Genomic DNA, 20486 nt, shown 5'->3' with positions numbered 1-20486 from the left:
TACCATTTCAATATACACTGCGCTCCAAATTATTATGCAAATGATATTTTTCTCGTCATAATTTTCAAGTCATCAATGTTTAGAAAGTGTAGAGTGCAATTCGAATGTTTTTGAACAAACGTAACAATGATAACAGTATTTTTTTCAAAAGTAAAATCTTAAAATGCATTGTTTTTGTTTATTTTTCAATTAGAAGCATTAGCGTATTACTGAAATCAAAAGCTATTTCAATCAAAACATCTTAAAAGGTCAAGTTACATTTTATTTTATTTGATAGGAGCTTCACAATTCTTGCATCTATTGAACTTGTTTACTCTGAATCTGCTACAAAACTCTTAATAGTTCGATGATCACGCTTAAGTTTTTGTGAAATATCTGAGGTTTTCATGCCTTGAAAATGGCGGTCTGACTGGAAAACCAAAAAAAATGACCTTTATGACACTTAAACACAATTTTCATAATAATTTGGAATGCGGTGTAGGGAAGCGGACACCAGACCCTGCACCAGAAATGTGGCATAGTGCAGTTTTAGTCATAAGTTCAAGAGCAGTTTTATTTGTAGACGTAACCACACTTGGCGGTAATCAAATTTTAGCAGGTTGAATGCTCCCTGTTTTATGACTTTATGAGCCGGATGTAATGAGCCCATGTGACCTCTGTGTGTGTGTGTCTGTGTGTGTGTGTGTGTGTGTTGTAGAGACGAGGAGCTGATGAGGCAGTTTGCAGACGAGCGTGACATTCTGGAGAGTCAGATCGAGATACTGCAGTAAGTGACCACACTGAAGGATCATCGTGTTTAAAGTCTTTATTCCAGACTCCAGTGGGTCCTTATAAAACATTCAGGGTCCCCATGGTCATGGAAATCCTTGAAAAGTCATGGGATTTTAATATCTTTTTCACACAACTGCAGTGTTCTGTTAAGTTCTCATTAGACTATTATGATTATTTCTGAACGTTTGCACCTTTTTATTTAGACGAGATGACAATAAATGCACTGACAGTATTTTGAATGTTAAAACAATATAAAACCAAACCATAAGGTGAGTGGAATGAGTTAACATTTCATATTTAGCCCTAAATGTCTGATCAATTTTACACATGTAGGTGCCGTAAAGTCATGGAAAATTCACTTTAGGTCATGAAAAAGCCATGGGAACCTTGAACATTGAGAAATAAGAAGACAAACACAACAATAATAATGGTCTTTAGTGCATATAAGCTGTTTTTCCAGTGCCTCCAGAGTTCAGAGGTGAACCTGACGCTGCTTGGGCATTTTTCAAACAACATTTCATTTTGCGAGTCCTCGAGACGCTTCATAAATTTAAATATAAAGTTTATGATCACAGCATTTGATGTGGGAACATTATTCTTCACATAGAAAGTGAGTCAAAGCCTGCGCTCTTACTCCCACACTACATTTAATAAATAACAGTGTTTCGATAAGTGGATCTTTGTCAGGTCATGGTTCTCTCTGTGTGCCACTTACATACACACTGGTTGGCCAATCCAAAAATGAGCCACAGGAGATGTCCACGCAACACAAAATATAACGTAAGCCATAATTGTATAACATTATTCTGCACGAACAGCAAACACCAGGGTTATAACACTTGCTTAAAGGTTGTATGGAGGATTTTTTGTTTTGTTTCAAACTGTCAGTGAAAGATTAAAATACCATTACAGAGATGCAGCAGCTTTGTAATTATGATGACCAAAAAAAAAGAACGAAAATCTATCAACTGTGGACGTGTTGAGGCCAGATAAACATCAGCCAATAGAAAACGAGGCTGCCTCATTTTCTATTGGCTGTTGGGTTGTCAATCAAACTCCCTAGTATAACTGACTCGTCGGAGCGCGGGGATTACGTGGTTTACGCGGTTTACGCAGTTTACGCAGCGGTTCTTAGAGGCTTTTTCGAACTGTCGCTTCCTCGCATTTCGCACAAAGTTTGTCGCGACGGCGGACGAGAATCCACGACCGGTTCGCCGCAAAAGAAAGTCCGTTTTTGAGTTCGCTGAAAGAAGAAAAGAGGAAAAGGAGCGAAGCCAAACTGAGGTGATTCTTGGAGATCTCGTCCAGCGATGGCGCGAATGAAGCAGACGAAGGGTCTAAAAACTGACGCGTCGGTCGCTGAATTACTTCTAGACAGGAAACTTCAACAGTGATTCTGAACGCGCACAAGGACTGTCGCTGTATTTCTCTTCCCTTAAAAAAATCCTCTATACAACCTTTAAGTCATTGAAATAAAGATCTCTGGTCGCCTCATGTCCTTGTCATGTCCAGATACTTTGCCATAGTAACTTGCTTCTGACAAACCCCATATTTGTGAGATCACATTTGTTCCCCTGTTTTACTGATAAATACTTCAAATCTGCGATAAATGTGTGTTTAAACTAGAGCCGGGATCAGTAAAGTCTGACTTCAGATGTAAAACGGTAAACTTTGATGATCAAGACCAAAAACAATTCTTTCTCAGGACATGATGTAGTACGATTCTAATATACATTCATTTAAACTGAGGGAAACAGTGAACAAAACACATAACAAACATGTCACCTTTTTGTTTTTCATCTTATAAGATTGTTGGATTCACACTACACAAGTTCAAATTCTATCTCTTAAAGGTTTAATATTACACAAAATGGATTCTTATGAGCTTTAAGACATGTTAGAATGTTGTTACCATCCTCAAAAACGTTCTGGAGTCGTGTTTTGTTTCATTCACACCTTTATTATTAGTCTGTCAATATCTCCAAAACTCAAAATGCTGTGTTGCACATCACAAGGTAGGGTAGTATTTTCAGTTTGATAGAACTACTCACCTAAATCTGCAGGGTTTGTGTGTTTAAACATGTGTGAATGAAACAAAACACAACTCCAGGTGTGTTTGTGATGAATAAACAACATTATAATTTCAGAAAATGGTGTAATTTGGGCCTTTTTAAATCTGTGACAGGACGGCCAACAGGAAGCTGCATGACAGTAACGACGGGCTGAGAGCTGCTCTGGAGAGAGTCACCAAGGTACACACCAGAGACACACCTAGACCGCTGTACTGTGTGTATGTGTGTGTGTGTGTGTGTTATACTAGTGTGTGTGTATGTGAAACGCTGTCGTCTCTTGTCTGTTCCAGTCTTCTAATGGCGGCTCACCAGATAAGAACAGGAGCAAAAGTATCTGCTACTCCTCCCCCAACACCATCATCGAGAAGTGAGTTTAAAGTCCTTTTTGTAAAGTCTTTTCGGCTTCGTGCTCTAAGGGGCCATTTTGAGGACTTTTCAACTTTCAGGATGGGATAGGATATATAATTGGAATTTGCTAATTGCTGTGTCAACTGTCCTAATTTGTGATCAGTTCAGAGTGATTACAGACACAGTCCTGTTCTAGTCCTGGTTTAGTCCTGTTCTAGTCCTGGTTTAGTCCTGTTTAGTCCTGGTTTAGTCCTGGTTTAGTCCTGGTTTAGAGCTAGTTTTGTCCTGTTCTAGTCCTGGTTTAGTCCTGTTCTAGTTCTGGTTTAGTCCTGTTCTAGTTCTGGTTTAGTCCTGTTCTAGTTCTGGTTTAGTCCTGTTTTAGTCCTGTTTTTGTCCTGGTTTAGTCCTGGTTTAGAGCTAGTTTTGTCCTGTTCTAGTCCTGTTCTAGTCCTGGTTTAGTCCTGGTTTAGTCCTGGTTTAGTCCTGTTTTAGTCCTGGTTTAGAGCTACTTTTGTCCTGTTTTAGTCCTGTTTTAGTCCTGTTTTTAGTCCTGGTTTAGTCCTGGTTTAGTCCTGGTTTAGAGCTAGTTTTGTCCTGTTCTAGTCTGTTCTAGTCCTGTTCTAGTCCTGGTTTAGTCCTGGTTTAGTCCTGTTTAGTCCTGGTTTAGTCCTTTGTCCCGTTTAGTCCTGTTTAGTCCTGGTTTAGTTTAGCTACTTTTGTCCTGGTTTAGTCCTGGTTTAGAGCTACTTTGTCCTGTTTTAGTTTGTTTTAGTCCTGGTTTAGTCCTGGTTTAGTCCTGGTTTAGTCCTGGTTTAGTCCTGGTTTAGTCCTGTTTTAGTCCTGGTTTAGAGCTACTTTTGTCCTGTTTTAGTCCTGTTTTAGTCCTGGTTTAGAGCTACTTTTGTCCTGTTTAGTCCTGGTTTAGTCCTGGTTTAGTCCTGTTTTAGTCCTGGTTTAGTCCTGTTTTAGTCCTGTTTTAGTCCTGGTTTTAGTCCTGTTTTAGTCCTGGTTTAGTCCCGGTTTAGTCCTGTTTAGTCCTGGTTTAGAGCTACTTTTGTCCTGTTTTAGTCCTGGTTTAGTCCTGGTTTAAAGCTAGTTTTGTCCTGTTTTAGTCTTGTTCTAGTCCTGGTTCCGTCCTGTTTTAGTTCTGGTTTAGTCCTGTTTTAGTGCTGGTTTGTCCTGTTTTAGTCCTGTTTTAGTCCTGGTTTAGTCCTGTTTTAGTTCTGGTTTAGTCCTGTTTTAGTCCTGGTTTAGTCCTGTTTTAGTCCTGTTTTAGTCCTGGTTTAAAGCTAGTTTTGTCCTGTTTTAGTCTTTGTTCTAGTCTGGTTCCTGTTTTAGTGCTGGAGTTTCTGTTGTTTAGTCCTGTCCTGTTTTTGTCCTGTTTTAGTCCTGTTTTAGTTCTGGTTTAGTCCTGTTTTAGTCCTGGTTTAGAGCTCATTTTGACCTGGTTCAGTCCTTGTTCAGTCCTTCTGGTTCTGTCCAGGTTTAGTCCAGGTTTAGTCCTGGTTCAGTCCTGGTTCATGTGTTGTAGCCTGTTATTGATGTTCTGTAGATGATTATGAACGGTGTTAATTGTTAACGTCAATGTCGTCACGTATCGCGTACCCCCACTTAAAAAATCTATAAACATTAATATTTACAAAGACACAGAAGTTTATTATTCATAATCTTATCAAAATAAGCAAAATGAGAATGAAGACTGTCAGGTTTTGTTTTGTTTTTTGTTTCTTAATAATGTTTACGAAGACACAAAAGTTTATCGTTTATGATCGTACAAAATAAACCACAACGAGAATGAGAAAAGTGTAAGGAATTTTTGTTGTCGTTTTTCGTGCAAACTAATAATAATGACAAAGAAGGCACAAAATTTGCAGCGTTTGCCATGGTAACTGCTCAACTTCTGCCATAGACCTACATGCAGTGCCCCTCCAAAGTATCATTTGTGGCGTGCTCTTCCAGGTTCTGCCAGCGCATGGACGACTACCCCCTGTACCCGCGCCGGCCGAGCTGTGACTCTCTGGCCCTGGCCCTGTGCGACCCGGGGCTGAGGAGGAGGAGGGGCAGCAGCGAGTGTGAAGAGGACAGTCTGCCCGAGGTGTTCACCGACAGCGGCCTCTCCACGCTCAGGGGCTCCCACGCCGGCGCCGAGTACGAGATGGAGGTGGAGGAGGAGGAGAAAGACGACAGGAGGAGGGGGAACAACAGAACAGGGGACAGTATCATGGAGGAGGTGAGACTCTTTATCTCTGGACACGTTTACATGATGGTTTTTAATTCTGAATTAATTGTTCTGAATTAAATACTTCGGAATGACCGTATTTTCCGAGCTATTAGTCGCGCTCTTAAGCCTCCAACCCCATGAAAAAACGACCGCACGCCACAATCCAGAGCGCCCCATACACGAATCCACTCAGGTGTCCCAGCACGACTTCATTAAACTACAAAGCCGCACCACCCGCAGAACACACAAACACACACGGAGCAGACAGCGACCGCACAGCGACAAACACCCACAGCCACACTCATCACTCCACGCCGACGAGGAACGGAATGGAGGAACGAACAGAAAAAGCGAGCCCAATGTGCCACTTTCTAGACACAACTGAACAACTGAGTCACTGCGAACACGCCGACAATCCGTTGGTCCCAGACAGCACCCTCCCTACACGCCACAACTGAACAAAGCCCAGAGTCACTGTGAACGCCACAAACAAACAAAAGTCCCACTGACCCATCCAACTGTTGTGTTTCGTTTAAAGTCCGTTGCGGTTTATTTGTGAAAAAAAGTTCAAAAATAGACCATTTAATGACAGTGTGTCTTATAATCCAGAGCGCCTAATAGTGCGGAAAATACGGTACAATATTCTCCTCCGAGTTTATGTGGAGATAATAATTCTGAATTGAGGTTTACATGGAAAACACGTTAAATCGTCTTTATTTAATTCCGCTCAACGTGTGGGGGTGGGGAAGGATTCTGATTGGACAGGGACACGAACATATTTACGTCGACCGGAAGAGAACTCACACTTCAGCTGCTACCGGCTTTTTTGTCATCTCCGTTTGTCATTACACCACGGACACAAACATGATAAAAAGTTTTTTTCGCAGTCGTCCTGATGATAATTAAGAAGCAGCTGGAGAATTCTGTCATCACGCTTTATGTCTGTCAACTGAGGAAGAGAAGGGAAGAGTGTCGGAGAAGGGAGGAAGAAGACAAACTGAGTCAACGGCTGTTCTACCTCAGCCAGGCCGGCGCCACCTAGTGCCTCCGCTCAGTTTCATTTCTCTGCAGCGACTAGGTCAGGAATCGGAATACACTAGGCAGTTTGCAAGAAGTGCGAGTCCAGGCACGGACCAATTCAGTGAAGAGCTGTGAAGCCATGACGTCAAACTCAAGTGTCTGTCTGGGTCCCTTTTGTGGAACAGTAAACAAAGCGTCGAGATGGATGTAGACGAAGACAGACATTCTGTGTTGGCAACGATTCCCAAGATCAAGGATTTAAAGCCGGAACAAAGAGAATGTTTGGTGAATTTTATCAAGGGGAAAAGATGTTAGTGCCCTTCTTCCTACGGGATTTGGCGCATTACATATGTCACGATCAAATAGCAGCAATTGCTTAAATTTAAAAAAAAAAAAGTACCCTCCTACCATTGAGTGAACGAATCCTAATGCTGCAAGGTCAAGATGGTTTCCAAGAAATGAAACCGACTGATGAATCAGGCTAGACCTACCTCAGCCCACTCCCACATCCCTCTTGCAAATCCAAAGAGCAGTGGATGAACGTCCGAAGCCAGGACTGGTGGAACCGGATTGTCCGGATCGCGTCAGAAGGGCGAACCAACGACCATGCGCTGAACATCCGGAATTATTTTTAAGAAGAATAAATGTTTACATGATCGAGGAATAAATTAATTCAGCTTTAAAATCGGAATAAACCACCCACTTACTTTGGAATTAAATTTAATTCCGAATAATCATTTTCATTAGGAATTAAGTGTTTACATGGTGTTTCTTTAAAGCGGAATTCATTTTTATTCAGAAATGACTGTGTTTACAAAGAGCAGAGGAACATGCAGCATAAAATTATATAAACAGGACAACTCGCCAAACTTCCTTTTCAAAGCCTGATCTCAGAAGCTTCTGGGCCTGTTTAGAGCTCGGATTAGACAAACAGACAGCTGACGGTGAGCGTGTGTTACAGACGGAGACCCTGGACGCAGAGTCGGCCATCGGCTCTGACAGCAGCTCGGTCCTGGACTGGAAACCTGCGGAGACGTCCAGTGTGACCGCCCCAGAGCCCAAAGTGCGGAGGACTCTCAGCGCCATTCACATACAGGTACAAATATAACTGTAATATACAATACACATGCAGGTTAGGGCTGGGTATCATTGAGAAGTTGGCGATATGATACATACCTCGATACAGTGAGTTTCAATTTGATATGAGATATTTCAAATCGATTCAATACTATCTAATAATAATTAAGGCTAAATCATGACTGTGAAACTAAATTTATACAAGGTTAATATGAAACACAAACATTTTAATCATCAAAACACTGAATATGTCAAACGTGTCGCATAAACAAGTTTCCATTCTTTGAATAAACAGCAAAACGGTAGAGCTGTTACAAAATCATTTAGTAAAATAAACCGTAAAATAAACCAAAAAATACTCAACAGCCCATGATATCGATACTGCATCATCACCTTAAACGATACGGCAATATTTTTGTACACCCCTAATACTGGTACACATATAACTGTAATATACAATACACATAGAAGTACTAGAGCACAGGTGTCAAACATACGGCCCAGGGGCCAGATCCGGCCCTCCAAGATCTTCAATCTGGCCCTCGGCTGATTTTCTACTAAAATATTTTAATTATATTTTCTATTAAAATCTTGTTAATTTTCTGTGGTGTTTATCACAGCAGCGTCTCCAGCGTCTCTGTACGTGGCCCCTCCCACCAGAGCAGCACAAATGAAGATGAAATTGTCTCTTTCCAAACGCTCTTAAAGGACGATCGTTTTGACTGTTGACGTGACACCCTCATCAACAAAATGTCAAAAATGAGAAAAGTGGAGCCGAGTGCAGGATTTTACAACAAAAATTGACTTATTCCTATTTACACACAAGTTCATGTTAAAACATTGTGTTGAAATTGCATTTTTCTTAAAGTTTCAGGTTGTTCATAATATTATAAGATTTTGTACAAGAAAGAGTTCATCAATTAAAAAAGTTCTGTAATAGATTTGCTTTTCTCTGCACAAATATTTGAACTTATTGCAATTTTTGGGGTTTATATGACATGAGTTTTCTGATCCGGCCCCTTTGGGATCAAGGTAGGTTGGATACGGCCCCCGGACCAAAATGAGTTTGACACCCCTGTACTAGAGCATAATATACAGAACAATACCATACACATATAGGTGAGTATATATGTAACATACAAGTACACAATATAATATACTACACTGCTACATTATAATATACGCAAACTATGCCATACACATACAGGTACAAAGATAACTGTGTATTAAATTTATATTAACAGGTGAATATAACTGCATATATCATACTATGTGATACTTTGAGAATAAACATACAGTTTTGAGTTTGTAAATGAGAAAACTGTTATAATATGGTTAAAAGCTTTAAAAAGTCGAATTTAAATTTGATTATATTATTTTTGATGTAGATCCTGATTCTAAAATGGTTGCAGAATACTAAAACCATAGATTTCTGACTTAAATCTAAATAAACTCGTGTTCCTTTGGTGTGCAGAAGGAGAGCATGGACGGTGTAGACCTGGGCTACATGACCTCAGAGAAGGCGTTTCGTCTGGTTTTGGCCGGAGACGCGGCGGTGGGAAAGTCCAGCTTCCTGCTCCGACTCTGCAAGAACGAGTTTAAAGTCCACTCCAGCACCACTCTGGGTAAGAGCACATGAACTAAAGAACCTGGAACTATATATTTTGGGGCTAAATATTTATCATGTTTACAATTTTTGTGTCAAAGTGGTGACATCTGGTGAACGATTGTGCTATAAAAGGCTAAATAAGTGAATTCTATGGAAGTTGCATAAAGTACTTTTTTGTATATTCTCTGTAGCAATATATCGTGCTGCAAAATTTGTTATTGTGACAGGCCTAGAAGCTGCACTAGCACTGATTCATGACTGGCAGCAGGTTCTAGGGTTTAGGCAGTGACCATTCAGATCAGAGATGCATTTTAGTTTTAAACCAACTGGATTTCAGCATTCTTGACCGGAAAAAGGTGTCCTGCCCTCTCCGGGTGGTTGGAGAGTCCTTGCCTCAAGTGGAGTTGTTCAAGTATCTCGGGGTCTTGTTCATGAGTGAGGGGAGGATGGAGCGTGAGATTGACAGGCGGACATGTGCAGCGTCGGCAGTGATGTGGTCGCTGTATCAGACTGTTGTGGTGAAGCGGGAGCTGAGCCGAAAGGCGACGCTCTCGATTTACCGTCAATCTACATTCCTCCCCTCACCTCTGGTCATGAGCTCTGGGTAATGACTGAAAGGACGAGATCGTGGAAATGAGTTTCCTCCGCAGGGTGGCTGGGTGCTGCCTTAGAGATAGGGTGAGGAACTCGGTCACACAGGAGGAGCTCGGAGTAGAGCCGCTGCTCCTCCACGTCAAGAGGAGCAGCTGAAGTGGCCCGGGCATCTGTTCCGGATGCCTCCTCGGTGCCTTCCTCGAGAGGTGTTCTGGGCATGTTCCACCGGGAGGAGGCCCTGGGGAAAACCAGGACACGCTGGAGGGACTATGTCTCTGGGCTGGCCTGGGAACACCTTGGGGTCCCCCCGGAGGAGCTGGAGGAAGTGTCTGGGGTGAAGGAAGTCTGAAAGTCCCTGCTTAGACTGCTGGCCCCGTTACCGCTCCGTATAAGTGGACGAAAATGGATGGATGGAGGCAACGCAAATGAGAGACTCATGTGAAGCTGATTCTGCTTTCTGATTGACTAACTGTCATGAGAATCAAAACGACAAATGAAAAAATGAAAAATCATGTCTAATGTTTTTGTAATTAAGAATCCCTTAACATAAAAATTTTATAAGCAATGTTTAATGTTTCAAACTGGAAATAGGAGCTGCTGTGTTTTTAACCTCCATAGACATTTACGACACTCTCATTTGTGACAATTTTACATGTTTTTAATTCAAAAGTATTTTCTGTTTTCAGGAGTTGACTTCCAGATGAAGACTTTAATCGTGGATGGGGAGCCAACATTACTTCAGATCTGGGACACGGCGGGACAGGAGAGGTGGGTTTAAAACAGGTTTATATTGTGTTAATATCAAACAGACTGTTCTGAATAATATCTTGGTTTTCTCCAGGTTTCGGAGCATTGCCAAATCATATTTCCGACGCGCAGATGGAGTCCTGCTGCTTTATGACGTCAGCTGTGAAAAGAGCTTCTTAAATGTGCGTGAATGGGTCGACATGATAGAGGTAAAGTCTCCAGGATTATCCAATAAAAAATATTATAAAACTGTTTTTTAAATCATATTTGACTCTAATCTTAATCTTTTTTACATGCGGCAGATCCGTAAGTTTGTTTTTATGTAGTGTTGCTTGTTCTGTAGTTGTGAAAGTGTGAAACAGTGTGTTGTTTTGTGAGTTTTGACTTGTATTTATATTTTGTGGCTTGCATCTCCACAAACCTGACTCTTATTTCATCTGGAGTAAGGCCCCAAGCCGCAACTGGACAAAAGGTTATTTGGTCGAAACTTTTATCCAGTTGACAAATGTAATTTCTCCTTTTACCTTATAGTCGGGGAGTCAAAGAAAATGGGTTGAACCTGACATCGTCTGCTATACTTTTTACGTGTGTTTTTTCTGTTAACTGTGACCTTAACCCCAACATAACTGTTCTCCCAATGGAAATGTGTCGCACAAGAAATATAATACAACTAAATAACTTTATTATGTCATTTGGAATGCATTTATTGATAGCTAACACAACCCACTGAGGATTTCAGGAAATTTGTCATTTTTCAAATTTTTTTTTGTCAAAAAACGAAGGTTACATACACTAAAATGGCCACAATTTTTTTTTTTTTTTGCGATATTTCCGGAAGAGCAGACCCTCCAATTATTGGTCCTTAGGGTTACAGTTAACAGAAAAAACAAAAAAAAGTATGGCAGACGATGTCAGGTTCAACCCATTTTTGAGACGTTGTTTCCCCGACTATTAGTAAAATATATCAAAAAATCCTCTTGGTGATATATCGATACCTCAGCCCATGATATCAACACTATATCATCACATTAAACGATACAATATTTAGATATTTCAATATTTTTACACACCCCTAATGGTAACTGTTGAACATTCCACCATATACATACATGTAGAACACCCCCAGCATGATGTCACTGAAGATTATCAATAGATTATAACTGAACTTTCCTAAAATCATTTCAGGACGTGTCTCCAGAGGACATTCCCATCATGCTCGTGGGCAACAAATGTGACCTGCGACAGGAGGGGCTCCCCTGTGTGTCCAGCACCTACGGAGAGAAACTGTCTATGGTGAGAAACGACGACTTCAGAATGATTTAGGACTGTTACCATAGCGATTAACCATTTTAAACTACATATGATACTGCTGAATAGGAAACAGTCCTCAAAATGGATGCATTATTATCAGTTTATGGAGTTTTATCTGTTACGTAAGGGTGAGTTGTACAGTTGTAGGGAGTATCATCTGTTACATAAGTTTCTGTTTGTTCGGAGCTTTCATAGTTAATATCTGTGTAATTATCGGGCCTGTCATAAAGCGGTGCCATTATTCAATCCCAAATATTTGATTGCTGTCAGCTGAATCAGATTAACGTGACAAGTTTGTGGAGCCAATCCCAAACAAACAAAGATAAGGTTCAGCATTTGCGGATCATAAGTTTGGAGGTTTCTTTCATAAACAGTGAACCTCCCGTTGAGTTACATACAGTAGGCCCCACCTCTCCATCTGAAATTATGACTTCATCAAATTCTACAATGACAACACCCATAAAAACGTCAAAATCCTCTTTGTTTTCAGACGTACAACACTCTGTTCTGTGAGACGAGCGCGAAAGAAGGCTCCAATGTCCTGGAGGCAGTCCTACATCTGGCCCGGTAAAACAAACTCTTTTACTGTTTGTCTGTTAGAGATTAAAGGGCCAATGTTACACTATTTTCTGAACTCTGTTATACCTGTTAAATATCTCTGTTGTTTCCTCATCAAACACATACCCAGAGTTGTGTTTTGTTTGATTCACATGTTTTAAGTAGGGATGGGCATGATTAATCGCTTAATCGATAATTGATCATTAAGAATTTCATCTGTTACGTTAATTTTAATCGACAAACCGAATGTAGGTTGTTGTGTGTAGTGTGACCAAACAGGTCTGTACATGTGTCTCTGCATCAGAAGGAGCGAGACACAAACAGAAACAGTGGGTCAGTCTGCAAAGTACCGAAGCACAAATGTGTATTTAACGATGATTTGTACAAGAAATTCCACACTTTCCGTTGCGTTTGGGACAAGTGTGAGTCCATGTGCACAGTGTACAAAGCAGCACATATGTTTCTGTGTGTCCAGTGGGAAAAAGTTTTGCCAGGTGAGAGTCGCTCAATGTCGATGACGAGTCCCCACCTCCCTCCCCCCGTACAGTGTCCTGGTTTTGACAAACGCAAATCTGGTCACACTAACCTGTATTCACCTGAGTCATGTCTTTTAATCCGACAGAAATTTAACCACATCAGCGACACAAGAGCTGTAGTTTTATCTTCGCTGAGTTTATGTAAATTAGCGATGCGGTTTTAAGTTTCGTTTCTGTGAGAGTTGCTCAAAACTGATTTAAACACATTATAATGTCAAACGGATTGATGTGACTCTAGAGTCGTTACGGTTTATATGTCGTAAAGTTGAATTTATTTATGCAGATTAGTAGTGCAGATAGTAATAATAATGATGATAATTACCTCCGCCAAGGAGGTTATGTTTTTGCCGGCGTTTGTCTGTTTGTTTGTTTGTTTGTTTGTTTGTTTGTTTGTTTGTCTGTTTGTTTGTTGTTGTTTGTCTGTTAGCAACATAACTCAAAAAGTTATGGACCGATTTTGGTGAAATTTTCAGGATTTGTTGGAAATGTGAAAAGGAAGAACTGATTTCATTTTGGGGATGATCCGGAAGAAATCCTGGATTCTGGATCACTTTGAAATTTTAGTTAACATTGTGGTAAATGGGGCCAAAAATTTTGTTTCTCAATATCTCGGTTAATTATTGACCAAACCCCATGAAATTTGACTCAGGGATGGACAATGGGATCCTCTTTCATATTCCAAAGGCTGATCTGGATCTGATCCAGAAGACTGATTTTATCACAATTTATATAAAAAATGGGGGTAGTCCTTGGCGGAGGTCTGCGCTCTCTGAGTGCTTTTCTAGTTTTTATCTAAAAACGTTAATGATTAATCGCTAATCGATCGTTAATTCTTCCGACGATCGATTAAGAAAATATCATCGAATGCCCATCCCTAATTCACATGTTTTAACACACAAACCCTGTATATTTACGCTGAGTTCTTCTTCTTCAGACAAACTCTGTTCTACCTGGTGATGTCATGTGGTGATATATAGACTTAGACAAACTTTATTGATCCGTAAGCGAAATTATTTGGACACGGTAGCTCACTCATCACAATATATTATCATAACAAAGAGAAAATAATATAAATGGCAATAATAAATTCTAAATAAGCAGCAACAAAGATGGAAAGAGAGAGGTGTCAAATAAGGGATAATTATATAAATGTAAATGTACACCTCAAAATAAAATGTTTTAAATAAAATGTTTTATGTCTTAATAAATGTCTTAAATGTTTTTTAAACTAAATACATCTTCACTAGAATAATTTAGGAAAAACTGTCCTCCTCAGAGTCACCAAAGCTCATCTAAAACCTGTTTTAAAATGTGTGATTTGGAGGTGCAGACAGACAAATAATAAAAGATTACTCAAACATGTGTGAATGAAACAAAACAAACTCTGGGTATGTTTTTGAGGAGGCAACAACATTATAAAACGGCTTAATGTTCAAGCAAGAGTCAGTTTTGCGTAATATGTGACCTTTTTAACTGTTTAGAAACGTCTGCATTTTTGTTTCTGAGCGTAGTTTGCCGCCCTCTGCTGGTAAAAAGTAAAACGTGTGACACTTTGGGAAACAAGACTGTAGTTGGATATTTCTGAGGGGCTTATACAGACTAAAAAATACTCAAGTTAGAACACTTTTACTTAAATAAGGTTACAGTAAAAATATTTATTTATTCAAGCACATTTTTTGACATTCTCAAGGAATTTAAAAGTGAAAAAAATGCATAGCTCACTCAGATGGCCGATGTCCAAAAGCTTTTTTTATTTTTAAATAACGTTTCAGCAAAAAAGCCTATGTCAGATCTTTTTTTTTTTTTGCTCTGGACCACAATAGTCACTTTTATTGTACTGTTCCTTGCATTTGCACCTCTTGCGTTTTCTGTTCTCATTTGATTTCCAAGGAATTTATCACAAAAATGTGTCAAATCAATCCAAGTTTTGTTGTTACTTATAGAATGGAAGATTAACTGAAACTTAAAGCATTTTGTCTGAAAACTGTTCTATATTTTTGATCATTTTTTGCTTTTTTGTGTGCTTATGTTGAGTATGTTCATTGCATTTTCTTTTCACCACACTCAGTTATAATATACAATATAATAATATAATATCCCAGTTCCTTTTCCAAAGCTTTTCACAAACTTTTATATGAAATTGGAGTTCATGTACATTTTAGCCAATTCATACATTTGAAAAACAGAACTAGTTCATTTGAAACAGTTTGTAGAGGCCCACAGTTATTCCTCTCTTACCTTATGCATTCAGAACATCCTAATTATTCACAACGATGAGTTTGTAGAAGCATTTTTTACAGCTTTTAGATACGAGAAACAAAAACGCTTTATAATTAACAGGTCTGTACTTTGGAAGCTGGGACAATATATTTTTGGATTCAGTATTTATCGTGTGTACAGTTGCTTTGTAAAAGCATGGAGCTTTGGGGTGTTTTTGTTTTAATACAATATGATTTAACTTAGAATTAGACTTAGACAAACTTTATTGATATACAAGGGAAATAATTTGGACACAGTAGCTCACGTCACAAAATAATATAATAGTAAAAATGGTAGTAGTAAAATAGGACTGAAAAAGTAAAATTGATAGTAAAATAGAGTAAAAATATAAATGGTAATAAATTCTAAATAAGTACCATAAATAGCAAGAGGCTGGTGTCATATAAGGAATAATTATGTAAATGTTTATGTACAAGTAAAAAAACAATAAAATATATAAATAAAGTAATAAAAATAATCTCTGCTTTCATACTTTATTCCCTTGTGCCCACAGACAGGTCCGAAAGTACCACACAAATGTCAAGACCACGCGGCGCCAGTCTCTGCCCAGTCTGGACGCGCCGAGGAAGAAACCACAGTTTTCCTGCTGCACCTGATCAACGCCCTCCGAAAAAAAAAAAAAAAAAAACACGGACTATTTTAACCAAACGAGACGGGAATATCCGGAATTCTGCAAAATGGCTTCAGCTCAGGATTTGAATCTTAATCTCTTTTTTTTTTTTGACAAGTTAAAAGACGCGCTATGTAATCTTCGCTCTTACGGTATCCTATGGTGTTCGTCACGTTTTGTTTGTCTCCATGGAGATGTCACTGGTTTGTCTGGAATGTTTCGCAGTGTGGCATTATCTGTATCTATCTTTTATTTGTTCAGTCACAGGTGCAAGAAAAAACTAAACAAAACATGAATTCCTACTGATTTCACAATTCTGAGCAGGGAACTCGGGCCTCGTGGTGTCGCCGTTTTGTGTAATGCCGCACGGAGGAACATTCCAGGCACGGTGTAGCCACGACATCTCCATGGCGACGAGCAGGTCCACCAGAAAAGTTACACAGAGCGCCTTTTTAAAGTGTAGTTACTTGATGTTTGTTAGTGTTTCCAATCCAATTAATCTTGTATTTATTTATTTTAAACCAGACCAAAATGTAATGATACAAGTTAAAGCTGCACCGTGGAACTTTTCTGGTGTGGGCCTGCTTGTCGCTTAGGAATGTTGCGCACTGTGGCATTAAAATACCCATGGAGACGAGAAAGTTACAGGTCAGATGCCGCCTCAGTACATATTTTTCAAGTTATTTTAGCGATAAAAACACCTGTTATTGAGTAACTGCATGGACGATAACGTTAATGCCATACTGCGGAACATTCCAAACCCGGTGACATACCTCCACCAGAAAAGTTACATAGAGAATCTTTAAAATTGAGTGATTTCAAGCCAAGTTACACAAAAATAGTATAAGGAAATTGCGAGAAAGAATTATAATTTTTCAAGCTTTCAAAGTCGGATCTTTGGCAGTTTTATCCGGCAAAAAACAAAAAAAAATGCCTGTATTTGAGTTTCTTGCTAAACCATGAAACATTCTAGGTAACATCACCATAGAGACAAGCAGAAAAGTTACATGGAGCACCTTTAAAAGTGAGTGATTTCAAGCCCAGTTATGCAAAAACAGTACAAGGAAATTGCAAGAAAGAATTGCAATTTTTTGAGCTAAAGTTAAAGCTGCACTGTGTAACATTTCTGGTGAGGGTTCGTTTCCCACCTGCTTCAGTAACTGTAATGTTCCACAGTATGGCATTAAAATCGCCATGGAGACAAGCAAGTGCAAGTGGACGCCACCGGTCCAAGTTACAGGTCAGATCTTTGGCAATTTTATCCAGCAAAAAAAAAAAAACTTCTGTATTTGAGTTTCGTGCTAAACCGTGAAACATTCCAGGTTACATCACCATGGAGACAAGCAGTAAAGTTACACAGTGCCTCTTTACAAATTCTACCCCCTATATAACATATTAAAAACGCCGTCAAAACTCAAATTAAGATAAATATTTTGAATTCAAGTCATTTTAAGCCATTTTAGGTTTTCCTACTCGTTCATGTTTGACACAAGATTTTATTTCTTTTTTACATTTTTAAATTTTAAATGTTTACAGTGTTTGTTTTTACCTGCATTTCAAGACAACTGGGTGAATTGGTGGACAGAAATTGAAAATTAATTTACACAGGAGTGGTAAGATAATTATTTTCATTTTCACAGTTGGAATTTGAAAGTTATAAAGTTAAAGACGGGGTATTATGCAAAATGTATTTATTTTTTGTGCTTTCTCTGATGTTATAATGTCGTTCCCTCATCAAAAACGTGCTGAAGAGGTTTTAGAGTCATCCATGCATGTTTGAGTAATTTAGCGATCTCTCCTGGGCCATTTTTGGAGACCCGCACCCGCGCAGTACAGCACCACACCCGCCCGTAAACTCGTGATTATATCAACGTTAAACCTAGGACTGAACCAGGACTGAACCATGACTGAACCACGACTGAACCAGGAGGGCTAAACCACGACGGATTCCAGGACTAAACCAGGACTAAACCAAGACTTGAACCAGGAGGACTAAACCAGGACTTGAACCAGGAGGACTAAACCACAACGGATTCCAGGACTAAACCAGGACTAAACCAAGACTTGAACCAGGAGGACTAAACCAGGACTTGAACCAGGAGGACTAAACCAGGGCTAACCTAGGACTGATTCCAGGACTGAACCAGGAGGACTGAACCAGGAGGACTGAACCAGGAGGACTGAACCAGGAGGACTGAACCAGGAGGACTGAACCAGGAGGACTGAACCACAATGGATTCAAGGACTAAACCAGGAGGACTGATTCCAGGAGGACTGATTCCAGGAGTACTGATTCCAGGAGGACTGATTCCAGGACTGATTCCAAGAGGACTGAACCAGGAGGACTGAACCAGGACTGACCCAGGACTAACCTAGGACTGATTCCAGGAATGAACCAGGAGGAATAAACAAGGACTAACCCAGGGCAAAACCAGGACTCACTGCGGGGTCGGACAGAGCGGTGCACTTGTGTAAACTGTCGGGTGACCACGGGCGAAAGGACCACCGTAGAGCTCCGCACCGTCGTCATCGCCCGATCGCGCTTTGTGGATACTCTCTCTCGCGTTCAAGTTTAGACCTGGTTTAGTCCTGGTTTAGTCCTGGTTTAGTCCTGGTTTCATCCTGACCCATCCGTGTGTAATCACTACTCGCCCACATACCTGCCCGTAAAATTTCAGAACGTTAAAACCCATTTCAGCATCTAATTGACCGTACTCAGTTGCGTCACTTTTTAGATTCTGTCCAAAGTTCCACCTACAAACCTACGTCACCCGTTGTCCCGCACGACAATTCTCCAAAAATCTACAAAAACATGATACAAAACTGTGCACAACAACTTGACAAACCTGATGCATGTTGATTGTGTTGTGATAGCGCTCAGAAGGGGGAGTAACTTAGTATGGAGAGCAAACGTAAATGCATAATACCCCCTCTTTAAGTGATTTTTGAAATAATTCCACTTTATCATTAATAATAAATAAGCTTGAATGTAATTTAAGGATGGATTAGGCAGGTGGACACGTCAGGTACATGTTAAATTGTTCTTTTTAAATGTATGTTTATCGGTTTTAAAGTGAAATATTTACAAACTGTTCAAAACCCGAAACATATTTTGCTTTTGTATCGTCAAAATCACAATATTTAATTTCACGATAATCTTGGTACAAACCCTTTCAGAGGAACATTAGATTAGATTACAGGTTAGTTTTAGGAATAATAATAACGACAATGAGGCGCTTGATCTAATGACCTGAAGTTGACCTTTGACCCGAGAGCACAGAATTATGGGAAGTGAAGTTTTGCACACGTTTGCCACTTTTTTAAAATTACCTTACAGTGTTATTTTTATGTTTTAACGTCCAAAATGTTCATTATTTTACATTATTTTTACGAAAGTATGATAAATATAACCTACTAATTAAATAAATAATAATAAACGTGAATATTTAAAATGTTATTGTTCTGTTGGAGGTTGCCACTTTACGTTTCTCTTAAATAAAGCCTTAATAAAGTATGAACAAAGACTTAAAGTGCATTTGACATATATATATTTGACACGTTTTCTAATTCTGACTTGGTTTTATTGTTCGTTCATTCGTGTTTCAAAATAAAACCAAAAATGAGAAAACGAAAAAACAACGATTTTTCTTCATCATTTGTCTCCAAAACCAAAATGAAAAATCGGATAATGATTCAGTTTTTTCAGTTTTTGATTTTGCGTTTCCCGTTTACATGACTTAACGGACTTGCCCGGACTTTTGTGCCGCATACGGACTGAACCAGGACTAAACCAGGTCTCAGCCAGGTCTAGTTCCGGTCTAGTCCCAGTCTCACTTCTGGTCTGGTCCTGGGCTCAGTCTCAGTCCTAAACCAGGACTAAACCAAGACTACACCAGGACTGAACCAAGAGTGTCAGGATGGGTCCGGAGGTTCACCCGTGCTGTTGAGTGATCCTGAGACCGGGACTGAGACTGGTTTAGTCCTGGTCCTGGTTTACACTTGTTTTAGTCTTGCTTCAGTCCTAGTTCAGTCCGGTTTGTCATGGAAACGGGAAACTGTCGTTATCCGTTTTTTCCATCATTTATTTAAACACATTTTCATTTTGGTTTTGGAGACAAATTAATTAAAATAATAGTAGTTTTTTCGTTTTCTTGTTTTTGGTTTTATTTTGAAAAACGAATAATTACATCTTACTTATGAATTAAGTCTTTGTTCATACTTTATTAAGTCTAACTAAAGTGTAGTTATTACACATTTACCCATTTGTCTGTTTACAAAATAAATATGCAATATTTAACATGAACTGAAGTTATGATTTAAGAATTAAAATGTAAGAAAGTACATTTTTGTCCATCATAATTTATGTAAATATGTTAGCGTGGTTCATCACAAAAGTAGAAATAGTATAGTTAGTTTATATCACAAAGACCTGTTGTACTTCTTTTTACCTGTAGGTGGAGTCATGAGCTACTGTAAATCCTGTTTACAAATCTGCAAAATAAAGACAGAAATTACTACATTAAATGTGATTTTTTTTTTTTTTTCTTCTGTTACTGAGATATATTCATTTGGAACCTTCTTGCAGTGAGGTGAGAAGTCCTTCAGCCACTGTGCACTTTCAGGTTCAATTTCCGGGCCTTTCTGCGTGGAGTTTGTACTAGAGGTCTGCACGGGACGGAAAATTCTGTCCTGCGCAAGCAATAATGATTTGTTTTTTCAGTTTTCGATTTTG

General features: G+C 39.4%; 1 protein-coding gene across 1 annotated transcript in view; it reads left to right on the top strand.

Annotated features, from left to right (window-relative positions):
* The window catches only part of rasef (RAS and EF-hand domain containing), a 46654-nt gene extending 26966 nt beyond the window's left edge, over positions 1–19688 (top strand). The window contains exons 8-18 of the mRNA XM_055162143.1: positions 698–766; positions 2957–3023; positions 3134–3210; positions 5151–5421; positions 7394–7528; positions 8984–9134; positions 10399–10480; positions 10554–10668; positions 11645–11752; positions 12261–12337; positions 15638–19688. Coding sequence (XP_055018118.1) covers positions 698–766; positions 2957–3023; positions 3134–3210; positions 5151–5421; positions 7394–7528; positions 8984–9134; positions 10399–10480; positions 10554–10668; positions 11645–11752; positions 12261–12337; positions 15638–15740 — 1255 coding nt within the window. The 3' untranslated portion in view covers positions 15741–19688. The remainder of the gene's footprint in view (positions 1–697; positions 767–2956; positions 3024–3133; positions 3211–5150; positions 5422–7393; positions 7529–8983; positions 9135–10398; positions 10481–10553; positions 10669–11644; positions 11753–12260; positions 12338–15637) is intronic.
* The last annotated feature ends 798 nt before the right edge of the window (positions 19689–20486 follow it).

This window comes from Boleophthalmus pectinirostris, unplaced genomic scaffold (genome assembly GCF_026225935.1).
Source record: "Boleophthalmus pectinirostris isolate CB_2022bp ecotype Guang Dong unplaced genomic scaffold, ASM2622593v1 HiC_scaffold_4, whole genome shotgun sequence".
NCBI classification, from domain to species: domain Eukaryota; kingdom Metazoa; phylum Chordata; class Actinopteri; order Gobiiformes; family Gobiidae; genus Boleophthalmus; species Boleophthalmus pectinirostris.
This window is presented reverse-complemented; position numbering and strand designations above follow the sequence as displayed.